Here is a 25,025-nt window from a genome sequence, read left to right as displayed (position 1 = left end):
CTTACAAATTTTCATGGGTTTTTCCTACCCTGTTTTCTGCCTTCCCCACTTCCATTTCCCGACCAGGAGGCCAGCGTGACCTAATGCAGCCAGAGCAGGCCTGACCCCCTTCAGAGGGCAGCTCAGGAGACTCAAAGAGTCGCTATAAGTCGGAAACGAAAACTGCGCGCCTTGCGTGCAGACGGAACTTAATGACCCAGTCGGTCAAGTTCGAACCTCCTGCAGGAACATAGCGAGGCAGATTCCTGGCATCTGGCCCCATGTCGCTGACGCGCCAAGGAAAAAGCGTCCCCTAAAAACCTCACACTTATTTATGCTTTTGGTCCCGAAGTGAAAAAAATTCTGTCGTTTGAAACCTGTCCTGAGATAGGGTTAACTAGCAACTCTTGGAACTAGTGGAATCCAAAAAAAAAAAAAGTCATTGTCCCCAGTCGCCCTGGGGCGGTTGGGAAGTCTGGCGCGAAATGGGTGCCTTCGCTTCCCGGCGCGGAGCTTTGTGGGTGGGTGATGGCAGGCCCTGGAGGCCCCGGATCCCAGCGCACAGCCGCCCCTAGGAGAGGACACTTGTCACTCGGTGTCCCTGGCTCAGGCGTCGGCGGGAGGCTTGCAGGAAGCCCCGGAAGGGCGGAGAGGGGGGGCGGCGCGGGCGGCGGTGACTCAGCCTGGAGTATGCGGGCGGGAGCGCGCGAGGGGAGGCGAGGCAGTGTGCTCCGCAGCGCGGCGGGGCGGGAGGCGGCGCCAGGCTCGCAGGGGTTAAGTGGGCGGTGCCGTCGGCGCCCCGCCCCCGCCCGACCCGGCCCCCTCCCCGGAGGCCGAGGCGCCCGGCAGTATTTATAGCGGCGGCTTCCAGCATCCAGCGTCTCTCCCGCTGGCCCCGGCCGCGGCCTTCCCGAGCAGCGCGCGCAGCGGCCCCGCTTCCCCCGTGAAGGCGCCATGGAGCGGCCGGCTCCCCTGGCCGTGCTGCCCTTCTCGGACCCCGCGCACGCGCTGAGCCTGCTTCGCGGCCTGAGCCAGCTCCGCGCGGAGCGCAAGTTCCTGGACGTGACCCTGGAGGCGGCGGGCGGGCGCGACTTCCCCGCGCACCGCGCCGTGCTGGCGGCCGCCAGCCCCTACTTCCGCGCCATGTTCGCGGGGCAGCTGCGCGAGAGCCGCGCTGAACGGGTGCGCCTGCACGGCGTGCCGCCCGACATGCTACAGCTGCTGCTCGACTTCAGCTACACGGGCCGCGTGGCCGTGAGCGGCGACAACGCTGAGCCGCTGCTGCGCGCCGCCGACCTGCTGCAGTTCCCGGCCGTGAAGGAGGCGTGCGGCGCCTTCCTGCAACAGCAGCTCGACCTGGCCAACTGTCTGGACATGCAGGACTTCGCCGAGGCCTTCAGCTGCGCGGGGCTGGCGAGCGCGGCGCAGCGCTTCATCCTGCGCCACGTGGGCGAGCTGGGCGCCGAGCAGCTGGAGCGGCTGCCGCTGGCGCGGCTGCTGCGCTACCTGCGCGACGACGGGCTGTGCGTGCCCAAGGAGGAGGCCGCCTACCAGCTGGCCCTGCGCTGGGTGCGCGCAGACCCGCCGCGCCGCGCGGTGCACTGGCCCCAGCTGCTCGAGGCCGTGCGCCTGCCCTTCGTGCGCCGCTTCTACCTGCTGGCTCACGTCGAGGCCGAGCCGCTGGTGGCCCGTTGCCCGCCCTGCCTGCGCCTGCTGCGCGAGGCGCGCGACTTCCAGGCGGCGCGCTACGACCGCCACGACCGCGGGCCCTGCCCCAGGATGCGCCCGCGCCCCTCCACCGGCCTCGCCGAGATCCTCGTGCTCGTGGGCGGCTGCGACCAAGACTGCGACGAGCTGGTCACCGTCGACTGCTACAACCCGCAGACGGGCCAGTGGCGCTACCTGGCCGAGTTCCCCGACCACCTGGGCGGGGGCTACAGCATCGTGGCACTGGGCAACGACATCTACGTGACGGGTGAGTGGGCCGGGGGCTGGTCAGCAGGACCCCCTGGGCTGGCCGGACACCCGGCGCACCTGGGGGACCACATCCACCTGCAGGAGAACCCACAGCCCCTGGAATCTCGGCCCCGCACCTGGGCTCAAGCAGCCGCTTCCCTTCCCCTCCTCCACCCCCAGGCTGGCACGCGGGTGCGATTCCAGGGTGATACTTAAGACCGAGAAGAAGAACCCCTTGTGTGAGTGAGGACAAGCTGCTGTTTGTTGGTCCTCCCCGCCTGCAGGGCCTGCCTGGAGAGCCCCCCTCTTGTGGGGAGTTGCCCCCTTTTGGTTGGAAGCTACAGGAGCAGTCACGCTGCACAATGAGTGCTTTCTTTTGCTCCCTAGGGAATCCGGGGACAGGCCAGGGACAGACGCCCTGTGACACATCCCCTCTCCCCCTCCGGCATTTCTCCCTCACGTCTGAGCAGCACAGGCCTCCTGACACCCTCACTTAGTCACCAGTGACAGCATTCCCTCGCCGTGCACCTAGGCCCAGTGCAGCGGGTCACGTGGTGTTTAGGCTGCTGCCTGCTCAGCGACTGTAAACAGAGTCACATGCTAAGAGGTTTTCTTCCAGTTAACTTGGCCCAAACCCCAAAACAGTGCCGAGTCATGCTGGGCGGGTCCCAGCCCGCCCCAGTCCTGGGCATCGCCCGCATTTTTTGTAAAAGATGAATCCCGGTTCAAACAGGAGGCCACCGCCTCGCGTGGGCCGAGGAGGGGCGGTCTGTGGGACGGCTATATAAGGAAAGATCCCGACTCAGGGCCTGCGGGGCTGGGGCTGGATCAGGCAGGGAGACGCCGGCTGGGCCATCACAAGGCCTTGTCCAGCCTGGCACATTCAGGAGAAAACCACCTCCCGGACGCGCGCTGGTACTCTGTGGGGCTCTGAGCTGACGGGTGGGGTGCGTCCCAGCCTAAGGACTGGCTTGGCTCTGCGGCCACAGCTTCCTTGGCCCCCAGCTCCAGGTCCAGCCTCTGCGGGAATCTGCTAGAATCAGTCCCTTTCATCTCAGGTGGGCCCTGTGTTTGGGAACCTTCCCGCCTGCCTCCACCCCCCACCCCCCCACCCAGCACCACAGAGGTCTGGTCTGTGAACTCCCAGAACTGGTCCAACTCGCCCCGGCTTCGCACACCCTTCCATAAATGTCTCAGCTGAGCAACTAATCCTTTGGGTTTAAGACAGGTGGCTGGGTCCTTCCCTACAGCTGCCTGTAGAGAATTTCATGGGGGCGACAAAGTGGCTTCAGCTGCCTTTGCCGCAGTTCTCCTTTAGAAGGAAGAAGCAGGCAGAAAGGACTTAGCAAGGACTTTGTCCTGTTTCTAAAAGCCTAGGGCAGTGAGCCAGATAGAATGTCAGCCTGCTCGGCTCTGTCCTGTGGCCTCGGCCATGGGGCAGGGGGGAACACAACCCCCAGGGTCTTGGGGTTCCTTTACACTGGGAATTCAGACGTCCTAGTTTAATCGATGGTTTAATGGATAGTTACAGCCAGCACTGCTGGGGTTTGTTTGGTGGGTTAGCTGGTTTTTAGCTCCTTTTTGAAATATAGTCAGAAAAGTATACATCGTACTTGTCCAGCTTGATGAGTTTTTCCAAACCAAACATGTCAGTAACTTGCACATAAATCGGAGTTCCCGTTGTGCCTCAGCGGGTTATGAACCTGACTAGGATCTATGAGGATGTGGGTTCCATCCCTGGCCTCACTCGGTTAAGGATACGGCGTTGCCACAAGCTGTGTCGTGGGTCACAGATGCAGCTCGGATCTGGCCCTGCTGTGGCTGTGGTGTAGGCCAGCAGCTGCAACTCTGATTTGACCCTTAGCTCAGGAATTTCCATATGCCGCAGGTGTGGTCTTAAAAAAGAAAAAGCAGGAGTTCCCGTCGTGGTGCAGTGGTTAACGAATCCAACTAGGAACCATGAGGTTGCGGGTTCGATCCCTGGCCTTGCTCAGTGGGTTGAGGATCCGGCGTTGCGGTGAGCTGTGGTGTAGGTTGCAGATGCGGCTTGGATCCCGCGTTGCTGTGGCTCTGGCATAGGCCGGTGGCTACAGCTCCGAAAAGACTCCTAGCCTGGGAACCTCCGTATACCACGGGTGTGGCCCTAGAAAAGGAAGGAAAAGAAAAAGCAAAGAAAAAAAACCCCTGTACATAAGGAAATACAAGCTCTGGAGTTCCTGTTGTGGCTCAGGGGGTTAAGAACCCACCTTGTCTCCATGAGGATGTGGGTTAGATCCCTGGCCTCGTTCAGTGGGTTAAAGATCCAGCGTTGCCTCAAGCTGTGGAGTAGGTCCCAGGCGCAGCTCTGATCGGGCATTGCTGTGGCTGTGGTGCAGGCTGGCAGCTGTAACTGATTTGACCCTTAGCCTGATAAGTTTCATATGCCCCAGGTCCAGCCCTAAAAAAAAAGGAAAGGAAGAAACACAAGCCAAAAAGTCCACTCGTCGCATCACTTTCTGGTTTAGGTTCTTGCCTGCGACGTGTTAGATTTCCTCTCCCCTCATCCTGGCACAGCTCTGGTTAGAAGATGCACAGGAAGCCTAGAATTTGGTGAGCAAGTCCCCGGGCACCCTCCCATATCCTTTGTGGCTTCCTGGGAGCGTGGGTTCTAAGATTTGATGCCCCAGTCCTGTTGAGGTGTTTGACCGGGTGTGGGGGTCCAGACTGAGGTTGCTGTTTACTTAGAATTGCGGCCCCTGGGCCTTGGCTCAGCCCACAGAGATTTGGGTGGTGTGTTCTTTGTGGCCTGAGGCTCAACCATCCTCCTGGACTGTGGTCAGCGTCATTGTCTGAGCCCCAGCATGGAGCCCCTGGCCTGGGCCTCAGGGAGAGAGGATGTGTGGTTTGGTTTGGTTTGGTTTTGGCCATGACATGCAGTGGCCTGATGTGTGATCTCAGTCCCCAGACCAGGGATGGAGACTTGTTCGTCACCACAGGCTTTAAGTGGTGGCACAGTGAAAGCGCTGAGTCCTAACCACGAGGCCACCAGGGAACTCCCGATGTGTGTTTACATGGAGCCAGGGGGCGGGGGGGAGGGCATTGCATTCCTCCCCCGGGAGATGCCCTCTTGGAAGTTCAGGGAGTCACTAGGGCGTGACTCGCCCCGGGTGGGCACAGGCTGACTGTCCGCCCGTTGTGCACCCCCACAGGTGGTTCCGATGGCTCCCGGCTCTACGACTGCGTGTGGAGGTACAACTCGAGCGTGAACGAGTGGACAGAGGTGGCACCCATGCTGAAGGCCCGGGAGTACCACAGCTCCTCCGTGCTGGACGGGCTGCTGTACGTGGTGGCTGCCGACAGCACGGAGCGCTACGACCACACCACCGACTCCTGGGAGGCCCTGCAGCCCATGACCTATCCCATGGACAACTGTTCGACCACGGCCTGCCGCGGCCGCCTCTACGCCATCGGCTCCCTGGCCGGCAAGGAGACCATGGTCATGCAGTGTTACCACCCGGACACGGACCTGTGGTCGCTGGTAGACTGCGGCCAGCTCCCGCCCTGGTCCTTTGCCCCCAAGACGGTCACTCTGAACGGACTCATGTACTTCATTAGGTGAGTCTGCAGGGGCTGAGGCTGGTGCGTGATTTATTTTTGTATTTTATTTTATTTTAGTTTTTAGTTTTTTAGGGCTGCACCTGCGGCCTATGGAGGTTCCCAGGCTAGGGATCTAATGGAAGCTGTAGCCACCAGCCTACGCCACAGCCACAGCAACACCAGAACCGAACCGAATCTGTGACCTACACCACAGTTCATGGCAGCACCAGATCCTTAACCCACTGAGCGAGGCCAGGGATCGAACCCGCAACTTCATGATTCCTAGTCAGATTCGTTTCCACTGCGCCACGACAGGAACTCCAGCGCGTGATCTTTTTACCAGGCCTTGTGCTGAGCACAGCACCCCTGGTCTCCCCATTTCACAGGTGAGGAAGCTGAGGCCACAGGGGGGGCTCTGAGGCGGGGTCCTTCTGACCTGCAGCCTTTGTTCTGCCCCCATGTCTTAGAGCGGTTTCTGGGGCCTCTGGGGACCCTACATGTCTCGGGGGGCCCGAGGGAGCCGGGTCTTTTCAGAGAAGTTTTTGAGAGTCATAGACGCCCAATCAGTTGTGTCTCTAGCAGGACTTCACCTGGGAGGTCCCACTGAAAGCTCTGGTCGGTCTCACGTGGCGTTTACTGAAAGGAACCTGTCCCACCAGAGAGGGACTTTGAAGCTTTAAGACCAGGGGAGAACTTTCTGGACATCTGAGTTGTTGGTTGTTGGGGAGGTTGGCGGGTCTTGGTAGAGGGACCTTTTCCTCCCTGGCAGGTGGAGGGATCAGCCCTTGCCCCCTGCGGAAGGCAGCACTTTTCACCTTCAGCGCGTTCCCATGGGTTCTGTCTAATCCCTTCCCGCCGGGCCTGTTGGGGTCCCTGATGGGGGGCCGAGGGCTGCCTGCTTTGCAGGCATTTTCGTGGCTGATCCCCGTGAGATGGGCACCACGCTGGTCCCCATTCCACAGGTGGCAAAGCACAGGCTAAGAGGGGTGATAAGGGACTTGTTCGCAACCACAGGCTTTAAGTGGTAGCACAGGGTTAGAACCGAGGCCATCCAACCCTGGTGCCATGGGCTGTCACCACATCATGGCCTCGCTGGGCCAGGCTCGGAAGTGGGCAGCGGGGATGGATGGGCAGCTGATGGGACACCAGACGTCTGTGGATCTTGATGACATGTCCCAGCCAAATGTCCCCTCCTGATGGGCCAGGGGGCATCCAGGGAGCTAGGAGCCCCTGCCTGCTGCTCACGGCCTCTGCGTGTGTGCGTGTGTGTGCACATACACACATGCTGGTGGGTGTGTTTTTCTGCTGCTCCCCTCCCTGGCCCAGAGCCTGCCTGAAGCTATCGGACCTGGTAGGAAGGGTAAGGCGTGAGCAGCCATCCCCCTCTGTCCCCTTTCTACCTGAGCCTTTTGGGAGAGGGGGCACACTGGTGGCATGGGGAGGTTCTCGGGCCAGGGATCGAACCTGCATTACAGCAGCGACCCTGGCCACTGCAGTGACAGTGCCAGATCCTCCACCTGCTGAGCCACATGGGAACTCCCCATCTGAGGCTTTGAATTGGGAACCTCAGGGACAAGGACAGAGTGCTTCTCGGCCCACCCCCCTCTTGCCATCTGAGTTGAGCTGGCCCTTGTCAGCCTCTCCCCTGACTCAAGGCTCCCCCTCAGGCTTTCTGGGAGAACATATTTGGAACAGAGGTGGTGGTGCTTGTCACGCAAGTGGCCAAGGGGCCAGGCCTCACCATGTCCCAGGAAGCCAAGGTCTGCTCAGAGAAAGACCCAGAATCCCAGCCAGCTCCTGGTCCGGTTATAAAGCATCATCTGACTCTTCGCCCAGCTCTCCCTCCCCCAAGTCATGGTAATGTCTTCAGAGAGGGGGTGGCGACGGCTATAAATACAACTTCGGAGACTGCCAGAGCCTTGGCTTTGGCCCCTCCTGCTACTTCCAGGCTGGACGCCTTGAGAACGTCCTCCCCACCTGCCACCCTGCGAGACGTGCCCAGGACTGTGCTTCTGCCTCCGTGGAGGGAAGGACCCTGGCCTTCCTCCTCCTCGTCGGTGTTGCTGGTCAGCTGCTAAAGCACCCCTCGTGAAAATGGCCGGGTTCCTCCCAGATCCACTGTTAGACTCTGTACAGGTTCTCTTGAGCCACAGGGGGCCAGGGGAGGTGGGTTCAGCTCTGCTCGTGTCCACCCCCACTCCAAGCACCAAACCTGACCGAGAGAGTGAGCCGTCTAGAAAGGCAGCCCTGGAGTTCCCTTGTGGCACAGTGGAGTAAGGACCCTGCATTGTCACGGCAGCAGCTCAGGTCGCCACTGTGATGCGGGTTCAATCCCTGGCCCTGAAATTTCTGCATGCTCTGGGTGTGGCCAAAAAATGTGCTGTATTAAATGTAACAAACAAAACATTAAAAAAAAAAGTAGGAGTTCCCGTTGTGGTTCAGCAGGTTAAGAACTCGACAGAGTTTCTATGAGGATGCGGCTGGGTTAAGGATCCAGTGACAAGCTGTGGCATAGGTCACAGATGCTGCTCGGTTCTGGCATTGCTGCAGCTGTGGTGTAGGACGGCAGCTGAAGTTCCTGCAGGACCCCTAGCCGGGGAACTTCCATATGCCGTGGGTGCGTCCTTCAAAAGAAAAAAATAAATAGGGAGTTCCCGTCGTGGCTCAGTGGTAACAAACCTGACTAGGATCCATGAGGACGTGGGTTCAATCCCTGGCCTTGCTCAGTGGGTTAAGGATTCGGCATTGCCGTGAGCTACCATGTAGGTCGCAGATGTGGCTGGGATCCCACATTGCTGTGGCTGTGGTGTAGGCCAGCAGCTGCAGCTCGGATTCAACCCCTAGCCTGGGAACCTCCATATGCTGCAGGTGCAGCCTTAAAAAGACAAAAAAGAAAGAAAAGAAAGAAAGAAAGGCAGACTCTTTGTCCTCCAGGTGAGTCGTGGGGGCCTGGCCTCGCCTAAGAGTGTGGGCAGCGCAGGGGGGGCCTGGGTCTCATGCCCTTGACCGTTTGTCCCAGAGCCAACCCTGTTCATGCACTTTGGCCCTTCAGCCACTCCCCTGCTCAGAATGCCACCTGTTGGGGTAGCTCCTGTCCAGAAGGTGCTGGAACAGGGAGGCACCCCCTGATGCGTGAGGGCTCAGCCGGTCCGCTACTGCTGTCCCTGGCTGCGAGCAGTGGCTGGCGGAGAGCCGCCTCCAGCCTGGCACCTTCTGGCTGAAGCTTCTCTCTAGGGGAAGGGCAGCCAGTGCGTCCCCAGGTTCATTATCCTCACCCTGGCCACCAACCAAGTGGTTTCTACATTCTGAAGTGGTTGCAGGAAAAAAAATAAAATAAAAGCCAGAGTAATATTTCATGATGTGTGAAGAGTTATGTGAAATTCAAATTTGCGTCCACAAATAAGACTTTGTGGGCAGGCAGCCAGCCCCTGTATTTATACGTCTGGCTGCTTTTGTTCCCGGCGGCAGCCTCGGGGACCTGCTGCAGAGGCCGTCGGCTCTAAAGACCTAAAGTATTTCCCATCTGGCCCGCCTGCTGACCCCTGACCTGTCGGCATCGATACTGTTACTGCTGCTGTTTGGGGGATCGTGCCTTTGCTTTTCAGGGCAGTGCCTTTGAGCCTTTTACTGCAGGGGTCAGGAGCGTGTCAAACAGGACTGAAGGATGCTGAGCCCAAAGGGAAGGACGGGGGTGGTGTCCTCATTCCTGTGCCTGTGGCCATCCTGCTGGTCACCCAGGACACAGCACTGAACGGGATCGGGGGGCGGCCAGCAGCAGCGGTGGGGTCGTGGCCGAGGAGTGGTCCAGGGCACGTGGGAATGTGCGGTGGGGTGGGAGCCCTGGCCTGGGCTGGTCAGCCGTGGAAGACACAAGTCCACGTCAGAAGGATGAGTCAAGGAGTTCCCGTGGTGGCTCAGTGGTTAATGAACCTGACTAGCATCCATGAGGACGCGGGTTCGATCTCTGGCCTTGGTCAGTGGCTTAACAATCCAGCGTGGATGTGAGCTGTGATGTAGGTCGCAGGTGTGGCTCAGATCTGTGGTGCAGGCCGGCAGCTACAGCTCCGATTGGACCCCTAGCCTGGGAACCTCCATATGCCATGGGTGCGACCCTAAAAAGACAAAAGACTTAAAAAAAAAGGAAAAAAGAAGGGTGAGTGGAGATTCGCTGGGGCGGGGGGGGGGGGGGGCAGGGCCGTGAGGTTGAAGATCTGAAGCTCTCCTGTGGGACCACGGCGAGGGGGCGGCCACGTTGGTGCAGGGCTGCAGGGAGGGCTTGAGAGCTCTGCTCTTTGGGTTTGCAGAGCAAGGCTGGGTTCTGGCTTCAGATCCCAGGCCAGGTAGATGTAGGGGCCGGGAATCAGCCTCTGCGCACCAGGGGTAGGGTCCCACTAGCCAGTGGACCTCCCAGGAGCACCCCAGAGGTCCCCAAAGGAGAGGACCCCCCTCTCTCCAGGCCTTCACCCCGGGTGCGTCCTACTCACTCTGACCGGCTCTTCCCTCTCCCTGCCTCAGGGACGACTCGGCTGAGGTGGACGTGTATAACCCCGCCAAGAACGAGTGGGATAAGATCCCGCCTATGAATCAGGTAAAGCTGCAGGCGCGCCAGCCTTGGGAGCACGGGCTCTCCTGGTTCCCAACCAGTGGGTCCGCTTAAGTATTTGGGAGACCGTCCTGGGGGGCAGGGCGCTTACCTGGTGTTACCTCACTGCACAGAGGGCGGCTCTTGTCCTCAGCTTGTACTTGGGGCGGAGGGGGCGTGTCACTGAAACAGAGACAGTAAATAAGATGCCGGGATCACACAGCTTAGTGGGTTCATCCATTCGGAGGAGTGTTCATGGAGTCCCTGCTGTGAGCCAGGGCACTTGCTGGGGAAGTGTTCCCCCAAGAGATGCAAGTGCAAAGGCCCTGGGGTGGGGCATGCCTGGTGCTTCATAGCAAACCCTCAGCCTGGTGTGGCTGGAGCAGCCTGAACGAGGGGACCCCAGTGGGGTGAGGTCAGACAGGGACGTCTTGGGGATTGTCCTTGGGGATGCATTTATTGAGCACCTGCTGTGTACTCACACTGTTGCTGCCTGATGAGGGTCTCTCCTCGCTCTGCCTGTTGAGAAGAGGATGTTGAGTGTGACAGTGTGATGGCGCTGGGAGGGCTCAGTGGCATTTGGCCACACGGGCAGTCTCCTTAGTCCCAGGTAGACCTCCACCCCTGCCCATATCTTTATTTTCTACCTTCCTTCAAAGTTCTACACCTGGAGTTCCTGTTGTGGCTCAGCAGGTTAAGAACCCGACTAGTATCCATGAGGATGTGGGTTCGACCCCTCGCCTTGCTCAGTGGGTTAAGGATGCAGCATTGCCATGAGCTGTGGTGTAGGTCGCATATGTGGCTTGGATCCCGCGTGGCTGTGGCTGTGGTGTGGGCTGGCAGCAACAAATCTGATTCAACCCTGAGCCTGGGAACTTCCACTTGCCGCAGGTGTGCCCCTAAAAAGCAAAAAAAAAAAGACCCAGATTTCTAGGCCTGCTGTCGCGATAGCTCTGCATGGCAGGTGTCCCAGTTTCCAGGGTCACAGCTTACTTGGCATCCTCGCTTTTAGGAAATGTGACGGTTTCTCCCCATCACGAGCTCCACATACTCGGTAGCGATTTGGGGAAAGATGGCGTAATCTCGTCTCACGGTTCAGGGCCCAGGCTCGGGATCAAGTCCCAGCTCTGCCTCTGGCGGCCACGCGAGGCTCAGTTTTCCGTCTGTCGGATGGGAGGACACTGAGGCCTGCCGACAGGGCCGATGGCTGCTCAAAGGGAGACCACCTCAGCGGCCCCCTGACCACCATAGAGGCCTCGCTTCCTAGCCGTGGTGTTGGAAGGGCCTTGGCCCGTCCTGGAGTGTGCGGAGGGCGGCTCCCGCATCGCTTCCAGGAGGTGGCAGGGCCGCCCCTCCCGAGGGCCCCAGGCCCCTTCCGCTGCCTGGCGGCCAGCCTCCACTCACGGCCCCTCTTGCTGGCAGGTGCACGTCGGGGGCAGCCTGGCCGTCCTCGGAGGGAAGCTCTACGTCTCCGGAGGCTATGACAATACGTTTGAACTCTCCGACGTGGTGGAGGCCTATGACCCGGAGACCCGGGCGTGGAGCGTGGTGGGGCGGCTCCCGGAGCCCACCTTCTGGCATGGCAGCGTCAGCATCTTCCGCCAGTTCATGCCCCAGACGCCCTTGGGAGGACGCGGCTTTGAGCTGGACAGTGGCGGCAGTGACATGGACGTGGGCCGGCCCCGGCCACCACAGAACCCCGCCGAGCTGCACTAGCCCCGGCCTGGCCCGGGGAGGGCCTCAGTGCAGGTAACCCGGCACCTCTGGGGGCTGCAGCCGCTTCCTTCCTGCACAAGGACAGGTTGGGCTCAATGGGTGCAGCGTGGGTTCAGGGGCCACCGGGCCAGCCAGCAGCTCTGACACCCGGCAGGTTTCTGTGCCTTTAGAGCCTGAGTCGCAGCTGCTGGGGCCCGAGCCCGTCGTGAACGCCCCACCCCTGGCCCAGGAAGAGCAGCCTCCCTGGCAGCACGTCTCTGGCTCCAGCAAGTCCCCTGTCACCTTACCCATGCAGCGCATGCCCCTCCTGCAGCCACCACCTGTGCCTACTTGTTCCCCTATCAGGAGAGGGGGTCCGCTTCTGGAGTACCAGCAGAAGTGGAGGGGTCCTTCCAGAAATCTGGGAGTGGCCTTGGCCTCACCCTGCCTTCCTCCAGGCCCTGCTGTCCCAGGGCATCGAGGAGGGCTGCAGTGGGGTGGGGTCCCCAACTCCACAGCCAGTCCTGGACACCTGGCAGGCCAGCTCCCCAAATGGAGAGGGTCTGCCTGCCAGCCCCCCGCCCCCGCTGGGGTCTCACACCACAACATCCCTCAAGGGTGAACCTCCCGGGGGGAGCTCAGACATGGGGGCGCGAGGCCGTGGGTCTGGACGGGGTGTGGCCTTCAAGGGGGCCCAGAGGGACCTACCGAGTGTTTTCTGTCTCTGGTGGACCCGGGCTGAGGCAGGTGCTGGTGTGTCCCCCCCGGGCTTGGGGGCATCTGAGACCTTCGTCCCAGGCCAGCACAGGAGAGGATGCAACCTGTAAGTGCAGGGTTGTAGCTTTCCCCTGGGGGAGGCCCTGGGACTTGGTCGCTGCAGCCCAGGCAGGCAGCTGCAGGGCCTTTGCTGCTTCTCCAGGAAGCCTGGGGCAGGGCGGCCTCAGTAGTTGGTTGCAAAGTTTCAAACATCATTGGCCTTACCTTCAAAGACGGGGAGGCAGCTAGAAGCAGCATCTGCTTTGTTTGAGTTTTGTTTGTTTGTTTGTTTTTTGGCTGTGCCAGGGATCAAACCCGAGCCACAGCAGTGACGCTCTGAGTCCTTAACGGCCAGGCCATCGGGGAACTCCCAGTTTGGGTTTCCCTCTACCCCAGTGCCGCTTCTGAAGCTCTCTGCAGGTGAGGGATGCCTTAAGCTCCTAGGAGGCCCGGCTTGTCCAGGCAGGTGGCAGGCGCTCCTCGGAGACCCCATAACCAGTGTCCCTGGTTTTCTCTGAGGAGTGTGAGCGTTTCGGTATATTGGTGGTTTTGTCCCCCCAAGGTCCCCAAAGCAGCCTTTGCCTGAATTTGTCCTCCTTCCCTTCCCAAGGGGGAGGTGTTTACATTTCCCCCGTTAGATACGCGTTCATTTGTCCTCACCAAGAAGAAAAACGTTCTCAATCATCACTGCATAAATGGCACCTAAAACCCTTTCATTGACCAGAAGCCTTGTGGCCTTCCCTGCCTTCCCTCCTGTGTCCCTAGAGAAGCCCTGGTGGGTATCATCACTATCAGGTCAGCGTTTCACTCTGGAACCCTCACTGGAGCAGCCACAGCTCACAGCCAGCCCTTCTGGTCCCTTTGGGTCATGGCTCACCCGGCCACTCCCAAATGCCCTGTGTGGCTGGCACGGTGGGAACACAGGGCTTGGGGGGGCGGTGGTACTTACTGCCTTAGACCTTGGCCAGGGTGGGTGCTCTACCCTCTGCTCCCTTGGGCACCCTCCCCCCAGGATGGTCACAGCCCTGGACACTCCCTCTCCACAGCCTGCACTTCACTTCCCAGGGGTAACCGAGACCTTTTTCTGGCCCAGGTTCCCTCTTAGCAGGCCGAGCCCATCCAGAGCTTGTCCCCTCCCTGGGGAGGCCGACCCAGGTGCCTTTGCAGGCCTATGGCTCATCACCCGAGGGCTGCACGAGATTGATGGAGCCCTGAGTATGTATGTACCAGTCACCAAGCTCAGCCCCAGACTCCCCTGTATGGTGAGTGCGACCTGCCACACAGAGCGATGTGTTACCTGCAGTGACAGGTCACCTGGGGGCTTCCCAGGGGACGGCTCTGGGCCTGGCCCTCGTGGGAATGAGTCCCTGCGCCTTTGCTGGGCTGTCTGTAGAGGGCCTGGATGGCCCGAGGAGGTAGGACAGGGCGTGGAGTGGTTACCTGGTCACCAGAGCGCCCCACCTCCCTGCAGGTCAAGGGCGTGGCTTTCCCGCAGATGCCGACTTACGGGCAGAACTTTCTTGCTGGGCCAAGGGGGCTGCAGACATTCACGTTTCCCTCATCTAAACCAGCCTGTGTAGCCCGCTGCGGCGGTTCTGGCCAGAGCCTGGGCCCCGGCCTTTGTCTGCTGTTCCTTGTATGTTGGTCCTTCACCAGGCCCCACTCTGGCGGCTGCTCAGCTGGTAGTCAGTTGGGTGGGGCCGGTGAGGTTCACGCTCTAGAAAGACGAAGGTCCCCACCACCCAGACCCATCTTTGGTGGTTGCTCGCTCCTCGTGGGCACAGGTTCTGGGCTCCCATCACGCACGTGTCTGTGCACCAGACAGGCTGGGCCAGCAGCAGAGGCATTCTGTTGGATGGACACAACTTTTTCAGTCTGCGGCAAAAGCTAAGTTATAAAAATTCAGTGACTAGTATTTAATGCTGATCTACTGCTAAAAGATTCTATATTTATATGACTTCAGAGACTCATGGACTAGGACACCCTCCCTGCAGTGTCCAATACCCAGTGCCAGCCCCAGAGGATGGGGCAGATGGGCGTATTTATTTGTTCGTTCTGTAGGCTTCCATGTCCAGAATCCTGTTGAAGGGTTTAGGATGCCTTCAATATGTAACTTTTTGAAATAAAAATATTTCCTATACATTTGGTGTCATTGCTTCTGTCCTGCCGCGGCTGTGTCTTGGAACTTAGGCGAGGCCAAGTGCTGGGTGGAGGGGGAGCGAAGGCGCATTAAGGAGCATGCTTAGTGCGCCTTAATCATTGGGGCCGGCCCTGTGCTAGCAGGAAACGGGGAGTAATTGGAGCACCCAGGGCTCATGGGAACGGTTCTGGGGGCGAAGACTTTCAGGCTCTTTCTCAACTTGATTGCTACAAGGCAGGAGGTGGCGGAAAGATGAGGCCAATCCCCAGGGATGGGAGGCCTCCCTTCGCCTGCTTCTAAGCTGTTTCCAAGGTCGGGACCACTTCTTGCCTCACATAGAGGCCCCTGGGAAGAACCATGATGCTCACATCCTGCACATCTGCAGAACTCACTGAACCCAAGGGAGCGGCCAGGGCTGGGCTGGGAAGGGGGCCTTGTGAGGCCACAGTGTGCCCTGGTCCCGTTGCCAGGTCTGAAAGATCTCAGGACCATCCTGCAGTTACGGCACTTGAATAACGGCGTCAGGAGTTCCTGTTGTGGCGCAGTGGTTAACGAATTCAACTAGGAACCATGAGGTTTCGGGTTCCATCCCTGACCTTGCTCAGTGGGTTAAGGATCCGGCGTTGCCGTGAGCTGTGGTGTAGGTTGCAGACGCGGCTTGGATGGAGCATTGCTGCAGCTCTGGTGTAGGCTGGCGGCTACAGTTCTGACTAGACTCCTAGCCTGGGAACTTCCATATGCCAAAGGTGCGGCCCCAGAAAAGACAAAAAGACAATAATAAATAATAATAATGGCTTCACCTTTGAGCTCCCTAGTGGTCAAGGAGTAAAGGGAGAGGGATGGGTGGTTTAAAATGGAGTTCTCAAACCCTAGGAGGTCCCTAGCATAGAGTGGAGCTGGTGCCTCGGGAATCCTCCAGTGATGAGGCGTGAATGGCGCCTGACACTTCTTGGGGGTGACAGTGTCACCAACTCTGATTCTTTGTCTACTCCATGCCGGGCACAGAGCAGAAGCACTTACTTTTTTATGTGTGTGTCTCTTTTTAGGGCCACACAGCATATGGAGGTTCCCAGGCTAGGAGTCTAATTGGAGCTCTAGCCGACGGCCTACACCAGAGCCACAGAAACGCCAGATCCTTAACCCACTAAGTGAGGCCAGGATCGAACCTGCAACCTCACGGTTCCTAGTTGGATTTGTGAACCACTGAGCCACAGCAGGAACTCCACTTACCTCTCTTGATGGACAGCTGTAAACGTGCAGATTCTTTGACGCCCCTCCCATGGAGAGGTGGGGTCTCTGTCCCCTCCCCTTGAATTTAAGGAACGTTTTAGTGACTGCCAAAACCAACCTAACATGGCACGGTGGCACAGTGACAATGACTCACAAAAAGGCCTTGCAGCTTTGGCCTGTTGGGACATTTGCTCCCGGCACCCTGCCACCCTATGCTGTGAGGACACCCAGGCAGGCACCTAAGTGAGACATCTCGAGAGCAGCCCCTCCCCGTCCGGGCTTGGGTGGCCTGTTACCCAGCAGTGAGACTGGAACAGGCTTCCTCGTTCGATCCTCATCTATGGATCTGTACCGTTCCTAATTCCATTAAACGTCAGGAAGGGAAGCAGCGAGTGATGGCTGCCCCGGGTCACAGCTAAAAGAAAGGAGCTGGGAAGGAGTCGATGCAGGCAGTTGGCAGCCAGCGCCCACACGCACTTCTTCCCCAGGCCGAGGCCCAGGACTTGGGGACCACCAGGGCCTCCTGCCATTCTAGGCCTGGCCTGGCCTGGCCTGTGCCCCAGGCCTCCTGGACCAGCCAACCAGGCTTCTCCCCAGGGAAAGGTCCTGTCTGGGGCCGTGCTGCCAGCCCAGAGCCAGCGCACGCTCAGCGGCAGGCCCGACCCTCCTCAGGCCCCAGATCCAATCAGCCGCACACAACCAGGCACCTGGCTTTGGTCAGGCGCCATCCTCGGGTGTCCTGGCCAGCCTGGTTTGACGGCAGAGGTCGACTTTGGAATCCGACCCTCAGGAGCTGGCAGCACCACAGCTGCACTCTAGAGGCACTGCTGCTCCACCCGGCCACCCGTTCCGGGTTCGAAACCCAGACAGGACGAAGATGAGCTTGTCCCAGGCGGGAGGCCTAGCCCCTGCAGCTCCCGCCCACGGTTCACTCAGGTGAGGTCTCCCTGCATCGGGGGGCTGCTGGCTGAGCTCCAAGGGGCCCGTTTCTCCTGCAGGACACACAGAAAAGGAACACACCCCTGGGTCCGGTGGCTGGGGAACAGCGGGCTGGATGGGCGGGAACAAGCAAGTCCAAAGTCACGTGGTTTATTGGGGGCTGGGGCCCAGCAGGCTGAGGCGGGCAGGGGATTATGTGTCACAGTCCTCGGGGATGGCGGCCGTGATGATGAGCGAGGGCTCCATGACGCCCGGGCCCGTGAAGCTCTCCTCCGCACACAGTCTCTGGCCAGGGAGCTGGGAGGCCAGGCTGCCCTGGGCCAGAGACTCCACGATGACCTCGGCCGAGCCCACCTCCAGCTCGGCAGGCGGCTGGAGGGCCACCACCACCATCTTCTCGTCCTCAATGACCAGGTTCCGGAGCTTGCGCTGCCGTGGGTTGTAGTTCTCCACCCGGTCGTGGATTTCCATGTGCCTCCGCAGGTGCGCCTGGGGGGAGGGGGCTCAGGCTGGGTGGGGAGGGGCCTGGGGGGAGGGGGGCTTGGCTTGGGTGGGGAGGGGCCTGGGGGGAGGGGGGCTTGGCTTGGGTGGGGAGGGGCCTGGGGGAGGGGGGGGTCAGGCAGGGTGGGGAGGGGGCTCAGGCTGGGTACAGGGGGGCTCAGGGGCCCATGGGGGTGAGCCAGGCCCAGGCCTACCTGGCGCGTGAACTTGTAGCCACACTCGGTGCACTCGAACTTCCTGACCCCCTTGTGCCGCCTCACATGCACGCGCAGCTGCTCCACGGCTGCAGGAGGGAAGGGAGCCCGGGGTTAGGGAGGAGGAGGAGGAGGTGGGCAGATAGCCCGAGAGGAGAGGAGAACGGAGGAGAGGAGAGGAGAGGCGGCCTGGGGGCCTTGCTACTGCTGTCGGGCGGCCAGACTCTCCAGAGCTGCCCTGAGGTCACCACTGCAGGGGACGCTTGGGAGCCCCCACTCACTCCCCTTCAGTCAAAGTCATTCACCCCTGGGGACATGACATGGTTTGCTGGCAGGAACCTTCGCTGCCAAGGGGTCTGTGAAAGCCACTAATGCTCCTCCGGGGGCGCCCTGCCAGCGCTGGCCAGTGGGCAACGGCCCAGACTTCCACTTCTGGGGGGATGGCCCGGGGACAAGGATGGGGACGGCCTTCCACAGGCCCGGGCACCTTTGAAGGTCTTCCCGCAGATCTGGCAGAAGTGGGGCCGGCCCTCCTGGTGGCGGCTGGCCACGTGCCTCAGCAGGGGCCCCTTCTCCGTGAAGCGCTGCTCGCAGAACTCGCAGCTGAAGGGCCTCTCGCCGGTGTGGGTACGGTTGTGCTTGTCCAGGCTGGCTGTGGGCACAGGGTGAGGGCTCAGCCGCAGGGCCTCGGCCGCAGGCCAGGGAGGGGATGGGCAGCCTCACCTTGGGTGCGGAAGGTCTTGCCACAGAGGTGGCACTGGAAGGGCTTCTCGCCCGTGTGTGTGCGCAGGTGCATGTTGAGGTTGGCCTTCTGGGTGAAGGCGTGGCTGCAGAACTCACAGACATACGGCCTCTCGTTCCTGCCCAGGCGGGGGACACAGGCAGGGCCTCACCGAGGGAAGCGGCCCCCTTCACTCCTCTGCAGCTGGGAACACGCCTGGCCCCAGAGCCAAGGAAACAGGCTGGGACGGGCCCAAGCTGCGACCAGCTGCCCCGTGGGAAGAGGGCTTGGGCAGTGCAGGGCGAGGGGCACCAGCTCCATACTGGGAGCCACAGGAAACTGAACCTGCCCCGGGAGGTACAGAGCCCCAGCTTAGCTGAAATCCCCTCGCCAGCCTCCCTGCCTGGAGGCCTGCTCATCCCTCAGGCGCCCCCACCCAGAAAGGGGCCGCCACCAGACTTGGGGCAAGAGTAGCAACCCCGGGCAGGGGGAAGGGCCCTGGGAATGTCGTGCCGACACCCACCTGTGCTTGGCCTTGATGTGCATCTGTAGGCCGTTTCGGCTCGAAGCCCGGTGCCCGCACTCCTCGCACACAAACAGCTTCTCCCCACGATGCTTGAAAGCCTCGTGCAGCTGCAGTTCCGTTCGGGACAAGAAGCACTTGGCACAAGTGGGACACTAAGGGGCAGAGGGAGCAGGGCCAGAGTAAAGGGCAGGAAGGGCTGCCCCTGGGGCCCCAGAGGGCCCCTGGGAACCCCCCCGGCCGCCCCTGCCACCTGGCGGCAACCTCACAGCCCACCCATTGTAGACGCAGCCACGGCCGCCTCACTCTTGCTGGGAACGCGCCGGCCCAGATGCTCAGCCCAGCCTGGCACTTACAGCATGGGGCTTGGGGGCTCCGTGCAGCTTGATCATATGGCTCTGCAAGTCCTTCTTCTGCATGAACTGCTGGGCGCAGGAGGAGCACTGGAAAGACAGGCCAGGCCCAAAGGCACCTCTGAGGCCAGCCACACCCATGGAACCCTGGTCACCCCCAGAGGGGAACCCAAAGGCAGGGCCAAGCCCGAGATGCCAGAGGCTCCTTGACCTGGTGTGAGGGCCAGTCCCGTGGGAGGCTGAGCCCGCCCTCCGGGGGAAGAAAAAGTGGCCCTTCCAGAAGCCACAGGAGCACCAGATGGGGAGGGAGGGCCCGACACCATCCCCTACAAAGGGCTAGGCAGGGGGATCCCTGGGGACAGGCCGGGCCTGACCTTGTAGGGCATCTCCCCCGTGTGGGACACTGCGTGGACCCGAAGCTCCATCCTCCGGCGGAAGGTCTCCTGGCACACGGAGCACGTGAAGACCTGGTGGGGTGAGGGGCGAGCAGGCCGGCATCAGCGGGGCCCCCGCCTGTCCCTGCAGCCTTGGCCCGGCTTCTACTTGCTGCTGGGAAGAGTCTGCCTGAGGGGGGCTGCTAGGGTGGGAGAGGGCACCTGGTAACCTGCTTGCCCAGACCCTGACCCTGAACCTGACCCTGACCATCGCTGAGCAATGGGAGCCTGGGGCCAGGCTGGAGACACGGTCCAACGGCCTCCCTGGCAGCCTCTACCCTGCGGGCGCAGGCCTCTAGGAAGAGAGTCAGGGAGTTAGCTGGCTAAGTCACACGGGCCTCCCAGGGGGGCTAGGGGAGGTAGCTGGGGGCATTCCTCAGCAGCCACCCCCACCAAGCACCCTTCTCCAGGCCTGGGGACCGGGCAGGCAGACCCCAAGTGTCTCTGACAAAGTCCCTCCTGGGCGTGTCCCATCTGCCCTTGGGACCAGTGTCCCCACCTGTAATACCAGGGAGTGGACTCAATGACATCCAAGGACCCTGCACCTCTCAAGTCTCAAGTCCCCGGGGCCAGGGGGCTGGGGGGGGGGCTCTTGGATGGTGGAGACAGAGACCCACGTGCCCCTCCCCACAAGAACCCAGGCCAGCTCCCAAGTACCTGTTCCGAGCGGTTCATGCAGTTCCGGGCTTCATGCTCCAGGAGGTTCTCCTTCCGAAAGTAACACTTTCCACACTTGGGACATTCAAAGGGTTTCTCCCCAGTGTGCTTCCTGCTGGGAGAAGCCACAGGGGGTGTGGGGGCTGAGAGGACCACCTGCCCTCCCTCACCCAGTGCCCCCTCCAGCACCTTGGCTGCCAGCACTGTGCTCCACGGCGGAGGACCAGGCACGAGGCCAGACCCGGCTGGTGAAGCTGCAGGGGGAGCCCAGAAACCCTCCTCCCTGTGGGGACGCTGCAAGGGAGAGCATCGCACAGCTCCAAGCCTGAGGCCCAGATGCCAGCATCTCTCCAAAGGCAGAAACAGTCCCTGGGCCCTGACTCCTGGAGAAACCACGCAGGCTGCCTGCAACTTCTGTGGGCTCTGCCTTCAAAACCATAGCCAGGGAGTTCCAGCTGAGGTGCAACAGGATCGGCAGCGTCTTAGGAGCAAGGGACGCAAGTTCAATCCCTGGCCCGGCGCGGTGGGTTAAGGATCCAGCGTTGCCACAGCTGCGGCTTAGGTCAAGACTGCAGCTTGGATCTGATCCCCGCCCCAGGAACTCCAGATGCCATGGGGTGGCCAAAAAAGAAGAAAAAAAAACAAAAACAAAAAAAACCATGGCCAGAACTTGACCACCTCACCTGGCCTCCATGCTACTCCCTAGGGCAGCCACGCAGGCCCTGGGTCCAGTCTGCCTGCTGAGAGTTTTTCACTTCACGAGCGAGACAGGCCCACAAGTATGATCAGATCTCACCACCCCCTTGCCAACAACCCTCTAAGGCTTCCCCTCTCACCCTGAGAGAGGCCTGAGGGCCCGTGAGGGCACTGCCCCCCTGCCCCTCACCTGGCTGGCCTCCCTGCCACCCACCCCAGAGCCTCCGGCACCCCTCCAGCCCAGATCGCTGCCCGCAGCCATCCATGAGACCACCTGCCTCGCTTCCTCTGAGTCTGCTGGATGGTCTCTTGCTGCAACCTGACCCCACCCTGAGCTCCCAGCCCCCTGGCACTGCAGTCCTTTTCCTTTGCTCCGTGGCACTTCCAGCCCTTTATCACACTGCAAAGTCTCCTATCTGGTAGCTCACAGTCTTATGGCCCTGCTGGAAGCCAAGCTCCACAAAGCCTCTTTGTTCTGTTCACTCAGGTATCCCAAGCTCCAGGCGCCTGGCAGAGAGCTCCCTGGATGAACTAAATGAACTCACTTGTGACCTGCCAGGGGCCACACTCCTCTCATCCTCCACTGCTATACTGACGTCCCTTGTCCCCCATCGCCATGACCTCAGGAGGCCATCACCCCCTCCAGTTCTCAGGGTCAGTGCTGCAGCCAAACCTTACACTGGGGGAGTGTCCAGGCGGACAGGGCTCACCCCAGGGCGACCTCCCTAAAGACTCCTGGCAGCAGCTGCCCCAAAGCAGGGAGAGCAAATGGGCTTTGCCCCCACTTCCAACTCCATTGAGTCCCTAGAGGTGTCCCCAAGTGTCACACTACGGAAGTGTGGACGGCCCAACCCAGCTGGGTGAGAAATCACGCCCTGGTGGATGAGTGGCCCCCTGGGCTGGGGAGGGCAGGAGTGAAAGGCATGTCACTTAGTTGCCATCCCTGGAGGCCTCGCAGAGCCTCTGGAGCAGACTTCCTAGACGACCTCCTGGGAGGACGGAAACATCCTATGTCTGGGCTGTCGCATCGGCAGCAGCTGGAGCCACATGTGACTACTGAGCCCTTGAAATGTGACTGTGGAACTGAACTCATTTAATTTTAATTTCTTTCTTTTGGGGGCGGGGGGCAAAGTGTGCAGCCACCTGACATGGAATCTCAGCTCCCAGCACAGGGACTGATCCCAGGCTGCAGCAGTGCAAGCACCAGGTCCTAACCACTAGACCACCAGGAAACTCCCAAGTTCAATTACTTTTCAGTTAAAATAGCTTCACAGGGCATCTGATGACCTTATCAGACACTGCAGCTGTAGACCAATGGTCTTTAATGTTTTGCCAATGCCTCAGAGCTGACCTAGCCCCAGAAAGGCAGGCGGCACCAACCCTCAAGATCCATACCTTGGCCCAAAGCCCACACTGCCGGGCTTTAGAAATAACCACAGTCAGGCCTCAGCCACAGCGCGGGGCCACCAGCTTCACTCATGCCGTTGGCAGAAGCCAGCTGGAGGTCAAGGTCCATGCTGGGTGCAACCTATTGCTAAGGTGTCCACAAGCCCACTCCAGGCAGAGGGCTCCCAGGAGGGAGCGGGGAAGGAAGGCACCAAGGTCAGGTTCTCACGCCCCAGGGGTCAGGGGATGCCAATGCCAGGCACTATGTAGGTCTCAAACGGAGCCCCTGGCCACCACACAGCCCAGAAGTGGGGAGCGCAGGCCCCCTCCCCCAACACGGGAACAGCAGATGGGAAAAGAAAATAGAAAAACAGAACGTTTACCTGTTGTGAACTTTTAGATAATATTTGCTGAGGAACTTTTTATGACATGTGGGGCATTCGACCGGCACCGCTGTACCTTTTCTGTTCTCGGCAGGCTCGGCTGCCAGGGAGCCTGCGCTCAGGGCCGGCTCGGCAGCACAGGGCTTTCTCACTACGTTTGATTTCCTCCTGGTTGGCACAGCCTCAGTCTCAGTCTCAGAAACGTAATCGCCATCCCCGTCGTCCTCAACCTGAACCACCACTTCCCACTAGAGCAGAAGAGCGAAGTTACCAAATTAATCCACAACGGTTCTGGTGGTAGATCTACAGGGCAGCCAGCTCCACCCAGGCCCCTTCTAAGTCCCAATCCAGGCTTCATTAGTGACTGCTCCCTTCAAGGGCCCAGGGCAGGCAGCATCCGAATCCTGGATTTGGAGGACAGTTGAGCTACTGGTGGGTAACTGGGGGTTTGCCTGGATTTCACTACCTTGGGGAAAGACTGGATGTGCCCACTCCACCCCAAGAAGCTGGCAACCACCGACACGACTCGCCGACAGATCAGCCTGAGGCTGCAGAATGGAGCCGGCTTCTTAGATTCGGAGAAAACCTGTTCCAAACCCACCAAACAGATTCGGCCTTAGGGTCTAGGTTACCCCGCAGTCACACTTTCCCCAAAGAAGTGTGGGTGTCTTCTCCCTACTCCTGCCTCCCCGTTTCCAGCACCCTGGGCATGGTACCTCATTACTCCCGCCCTGCAGCTGGACACCTTCAGCCTCGAAGGGCCTTGGGGGCACTTTGCAATCCTCAGGCTCCTTGTCCTCGGAGGGATGAAGCTTCAGGGCCTGTTTGAGTTTCCCACGGAGGAAGGAGGGGCTCTCGCTCTGAGCAGGGAGACCGAGCTGGGGCCTCTGGGGGCTGGGACTGCCACTGAGCTCCTGATCCCTGGGGACCTGACCCAGAGTCCGCGACACCTCTTCCTCCAAGCCTGCTGGCTCCTTGAGGTGGTTGTTCACATCCCGGGGGCCAGCTTTTCCCAGTCCACTCTGGCCGCTTGGCACCTGTCCCACTGAGGTTTTGGGCTTGAAGCTCTGGCACAGCTCTACAGCCTCGGGTACTCGCAACTCCCTGGCTGCCAAGAGCACCTGATCCCGGTTCCCTGAGGTCAGAGCAAGGTGACCAGTGTAGAAAAAGTCCAACAGGAGGCCAAAGATCTCTGCGAAGCCAGCGGGGAGGACCACACTGCCCCCTGAGCCATCCCCATAGAGGCTCTGGAAGAAGTGGCTGCAGCAAGCAAGAACACTCCAGTGTGCCTTGAACACCAGGCCCCCCACGTCCAAGGTGGCATCACAGTACTGGCCCCTCTCCCGCTGCTTGTTTAGCTCCTGCAGAACCCTCACGCTGTGCTGGACGAAGGAGCCGTCCATGGTCCTTCTGCAGGGGAGAAAGGCCGCAGTGACACCCTCACCAGTCCAAACCAGGGTAGCAAGAGAAAGCCTCTGGATCTGAGAAGAGGGGAAGGGGAGGAGGGACTCTACTCAGTTTATTTCAATGAGGCTCAGACCGAGATAGAAGATGCAAGCCTTCACAGGAACTGAAAGTCTTCCTGGGGGCGGGGGCCAAGTAAGCAGCCCATCACTGGGGGTGGCCAGAGTGGGTGGCGGAGGCGCAGACGGACTAGGTGGGGACCGAGTCGTGAAGGGGTGCTGGTGGGAGGAAATCAAAAGTTTGGGAAAAGAGGCGAAGGATCAGCGCAAACTGATCAGCCGGGCACAACGAGAGGACCCGAGACAGGGGAGGGCGGCGGCTGCGGACAGGTGAACAGAGCCCACGCCGCGCCCACACGTCCCGGAAGACGGCCGCGGTCACACTCCGTCAGCGGCCACCGCGGCCCACAGCCCCCTCCCTCGCCCCGTGTCCCCGGACCTCCTCACCCAGGCCGGGCCTCCCCACCGGCCCCAGGCCAAGTCGCCCATACAGCCCCACTAACCAACTGCCCGAGCCGTACGTGCACTGCCGGCCGTGCAGAGACGCCGACGCCGCCGTCGCCGCTGCCGCCGGACGTGACGTCAGGGCGCGCCGGCCTGGGCGGGACGCCTCGGAGGAGCAGGTCTTTGCCTCCGGCCTCTGGAGGCGGTACCACTTAGAGAACAGCCAATGGGATGCGAGGAGAGGCAGGATCAGCCCTGTTCCTTCGGCTCTGGGCCCGTTTCCCAGAGTTGCCTAGCAACGCCAAGCTGGCGGCTGGGATTTGGACTCACGCTGGCGAAGTCGCGAGGTTTCGGCTGCGCTTATCCCCGCCTGGCGCCCCCGGACTTGAAGAGGCAGCGCCCCACCCTCGCCCTAGA

General features: G+C 60.6%; 2 protein-coding genes across 11 annotated transcripts; one reads left to right on the top strand and one right to left on the bottom strand.

Annotated features, from left to right (window-relative positions):
* The first annotated feature begins 832 nt into the window (after nt 1-832).
* KLHL21 (kelch like family member 21) lies at nt 833-14,684 on the top strand. 2 transcript variants are annotated; one of them, XM_047791299.1, is made up of 4 exons: nt 833-1,954; nt 5,124-5,529; nt 10,027-10,099; nt 11,516-14,684. In XM_047791299.1, the coding sequence occupies exons 1-4, from the start codon at nt 934-936 to the stop codon at nt 11,807-11,809; spliced, it is 1,794 nt and encodes a 597-aa protein (XP_047647255.1). In that variant the 5' UTR covers nt 833-933; the 3' UTR covers nt 11,810-14,684. The 2 variants fall into 2 exon arrangements, with proteins under 2 accessions (XP_047647255.1, XP_047647256.1); XM_047791300.1 differs by lacking the exon at nt 10,027-10,099 and having other exon boundaries at nt 853-1,954.
* Nucleotides 14,685-16,987: 2,303 nt separating this feature from the next.
* On the bottom strand, nt 16,988-24,740 carry ZBTB48 (zinc finger and BTB domain containing 48). 9 transcript variants are annotated; one of them, XM_047791290.1, is made up of 12 exons: nt 24,668-24,740; nt 23,418-24,383; nt 23,168-23,287; nt 22,702-22,949; nt 20,237-20,351; nt 19,520-19,612; nt 19,149-19,235; nt 18,793-18,947; nt 18,272-18,408; nt 18,036-18,200; nt 17,549-17,637; nt 16,988-17,342 (listed from the first exon to the last, which is right to left on the bottom strand). In XM_047791290.1, the coding sequence occupies exons 2-12, from the start codon at nt 24,102-24,104 to the stop codon at nt 17,046-17,048; spliced, it is 2,193 nt and encodes a 730-aa protein (XP_047647246.1). In that variant the 5' UTR covers nt 24,105-24,383; nt 24,668-24,740; the 3' UTR covers nt 16,988-17,045. The 9 variants fall into 9 exon arrangements, with proteins under 9 accessions (XP_047647246.1, XP_047647244.1, XP_047647249.1 ...); XM_047791288.1 differs by having other exon boundaries at nt 23,418-24,182; XM_047791293.1 differs by having other exon boundaries at nt 23,418-24,111.
* Between the last annotated feature and the right edge of the window lie 285 nt (nt 24,741-25,025).

Source organism: Phacochoerus africanus, chromosome 8 (assembly GCF_016906955.1).
Source record: "Phacochoerus africanus isolate WHEZ1 chromosome 8, ROS_Pafr_v1, whole genome shotgun sequence".
Lineage (NCBI taxonomy): Eukaryota > Metazoa > Chordata > Mammalia > Artiodactyla > Suidae > Phacochoerus > Phacochoerus africanus.
This window is presented reverse-complemented; position numbering and strand designations above follow the sequence as displayed.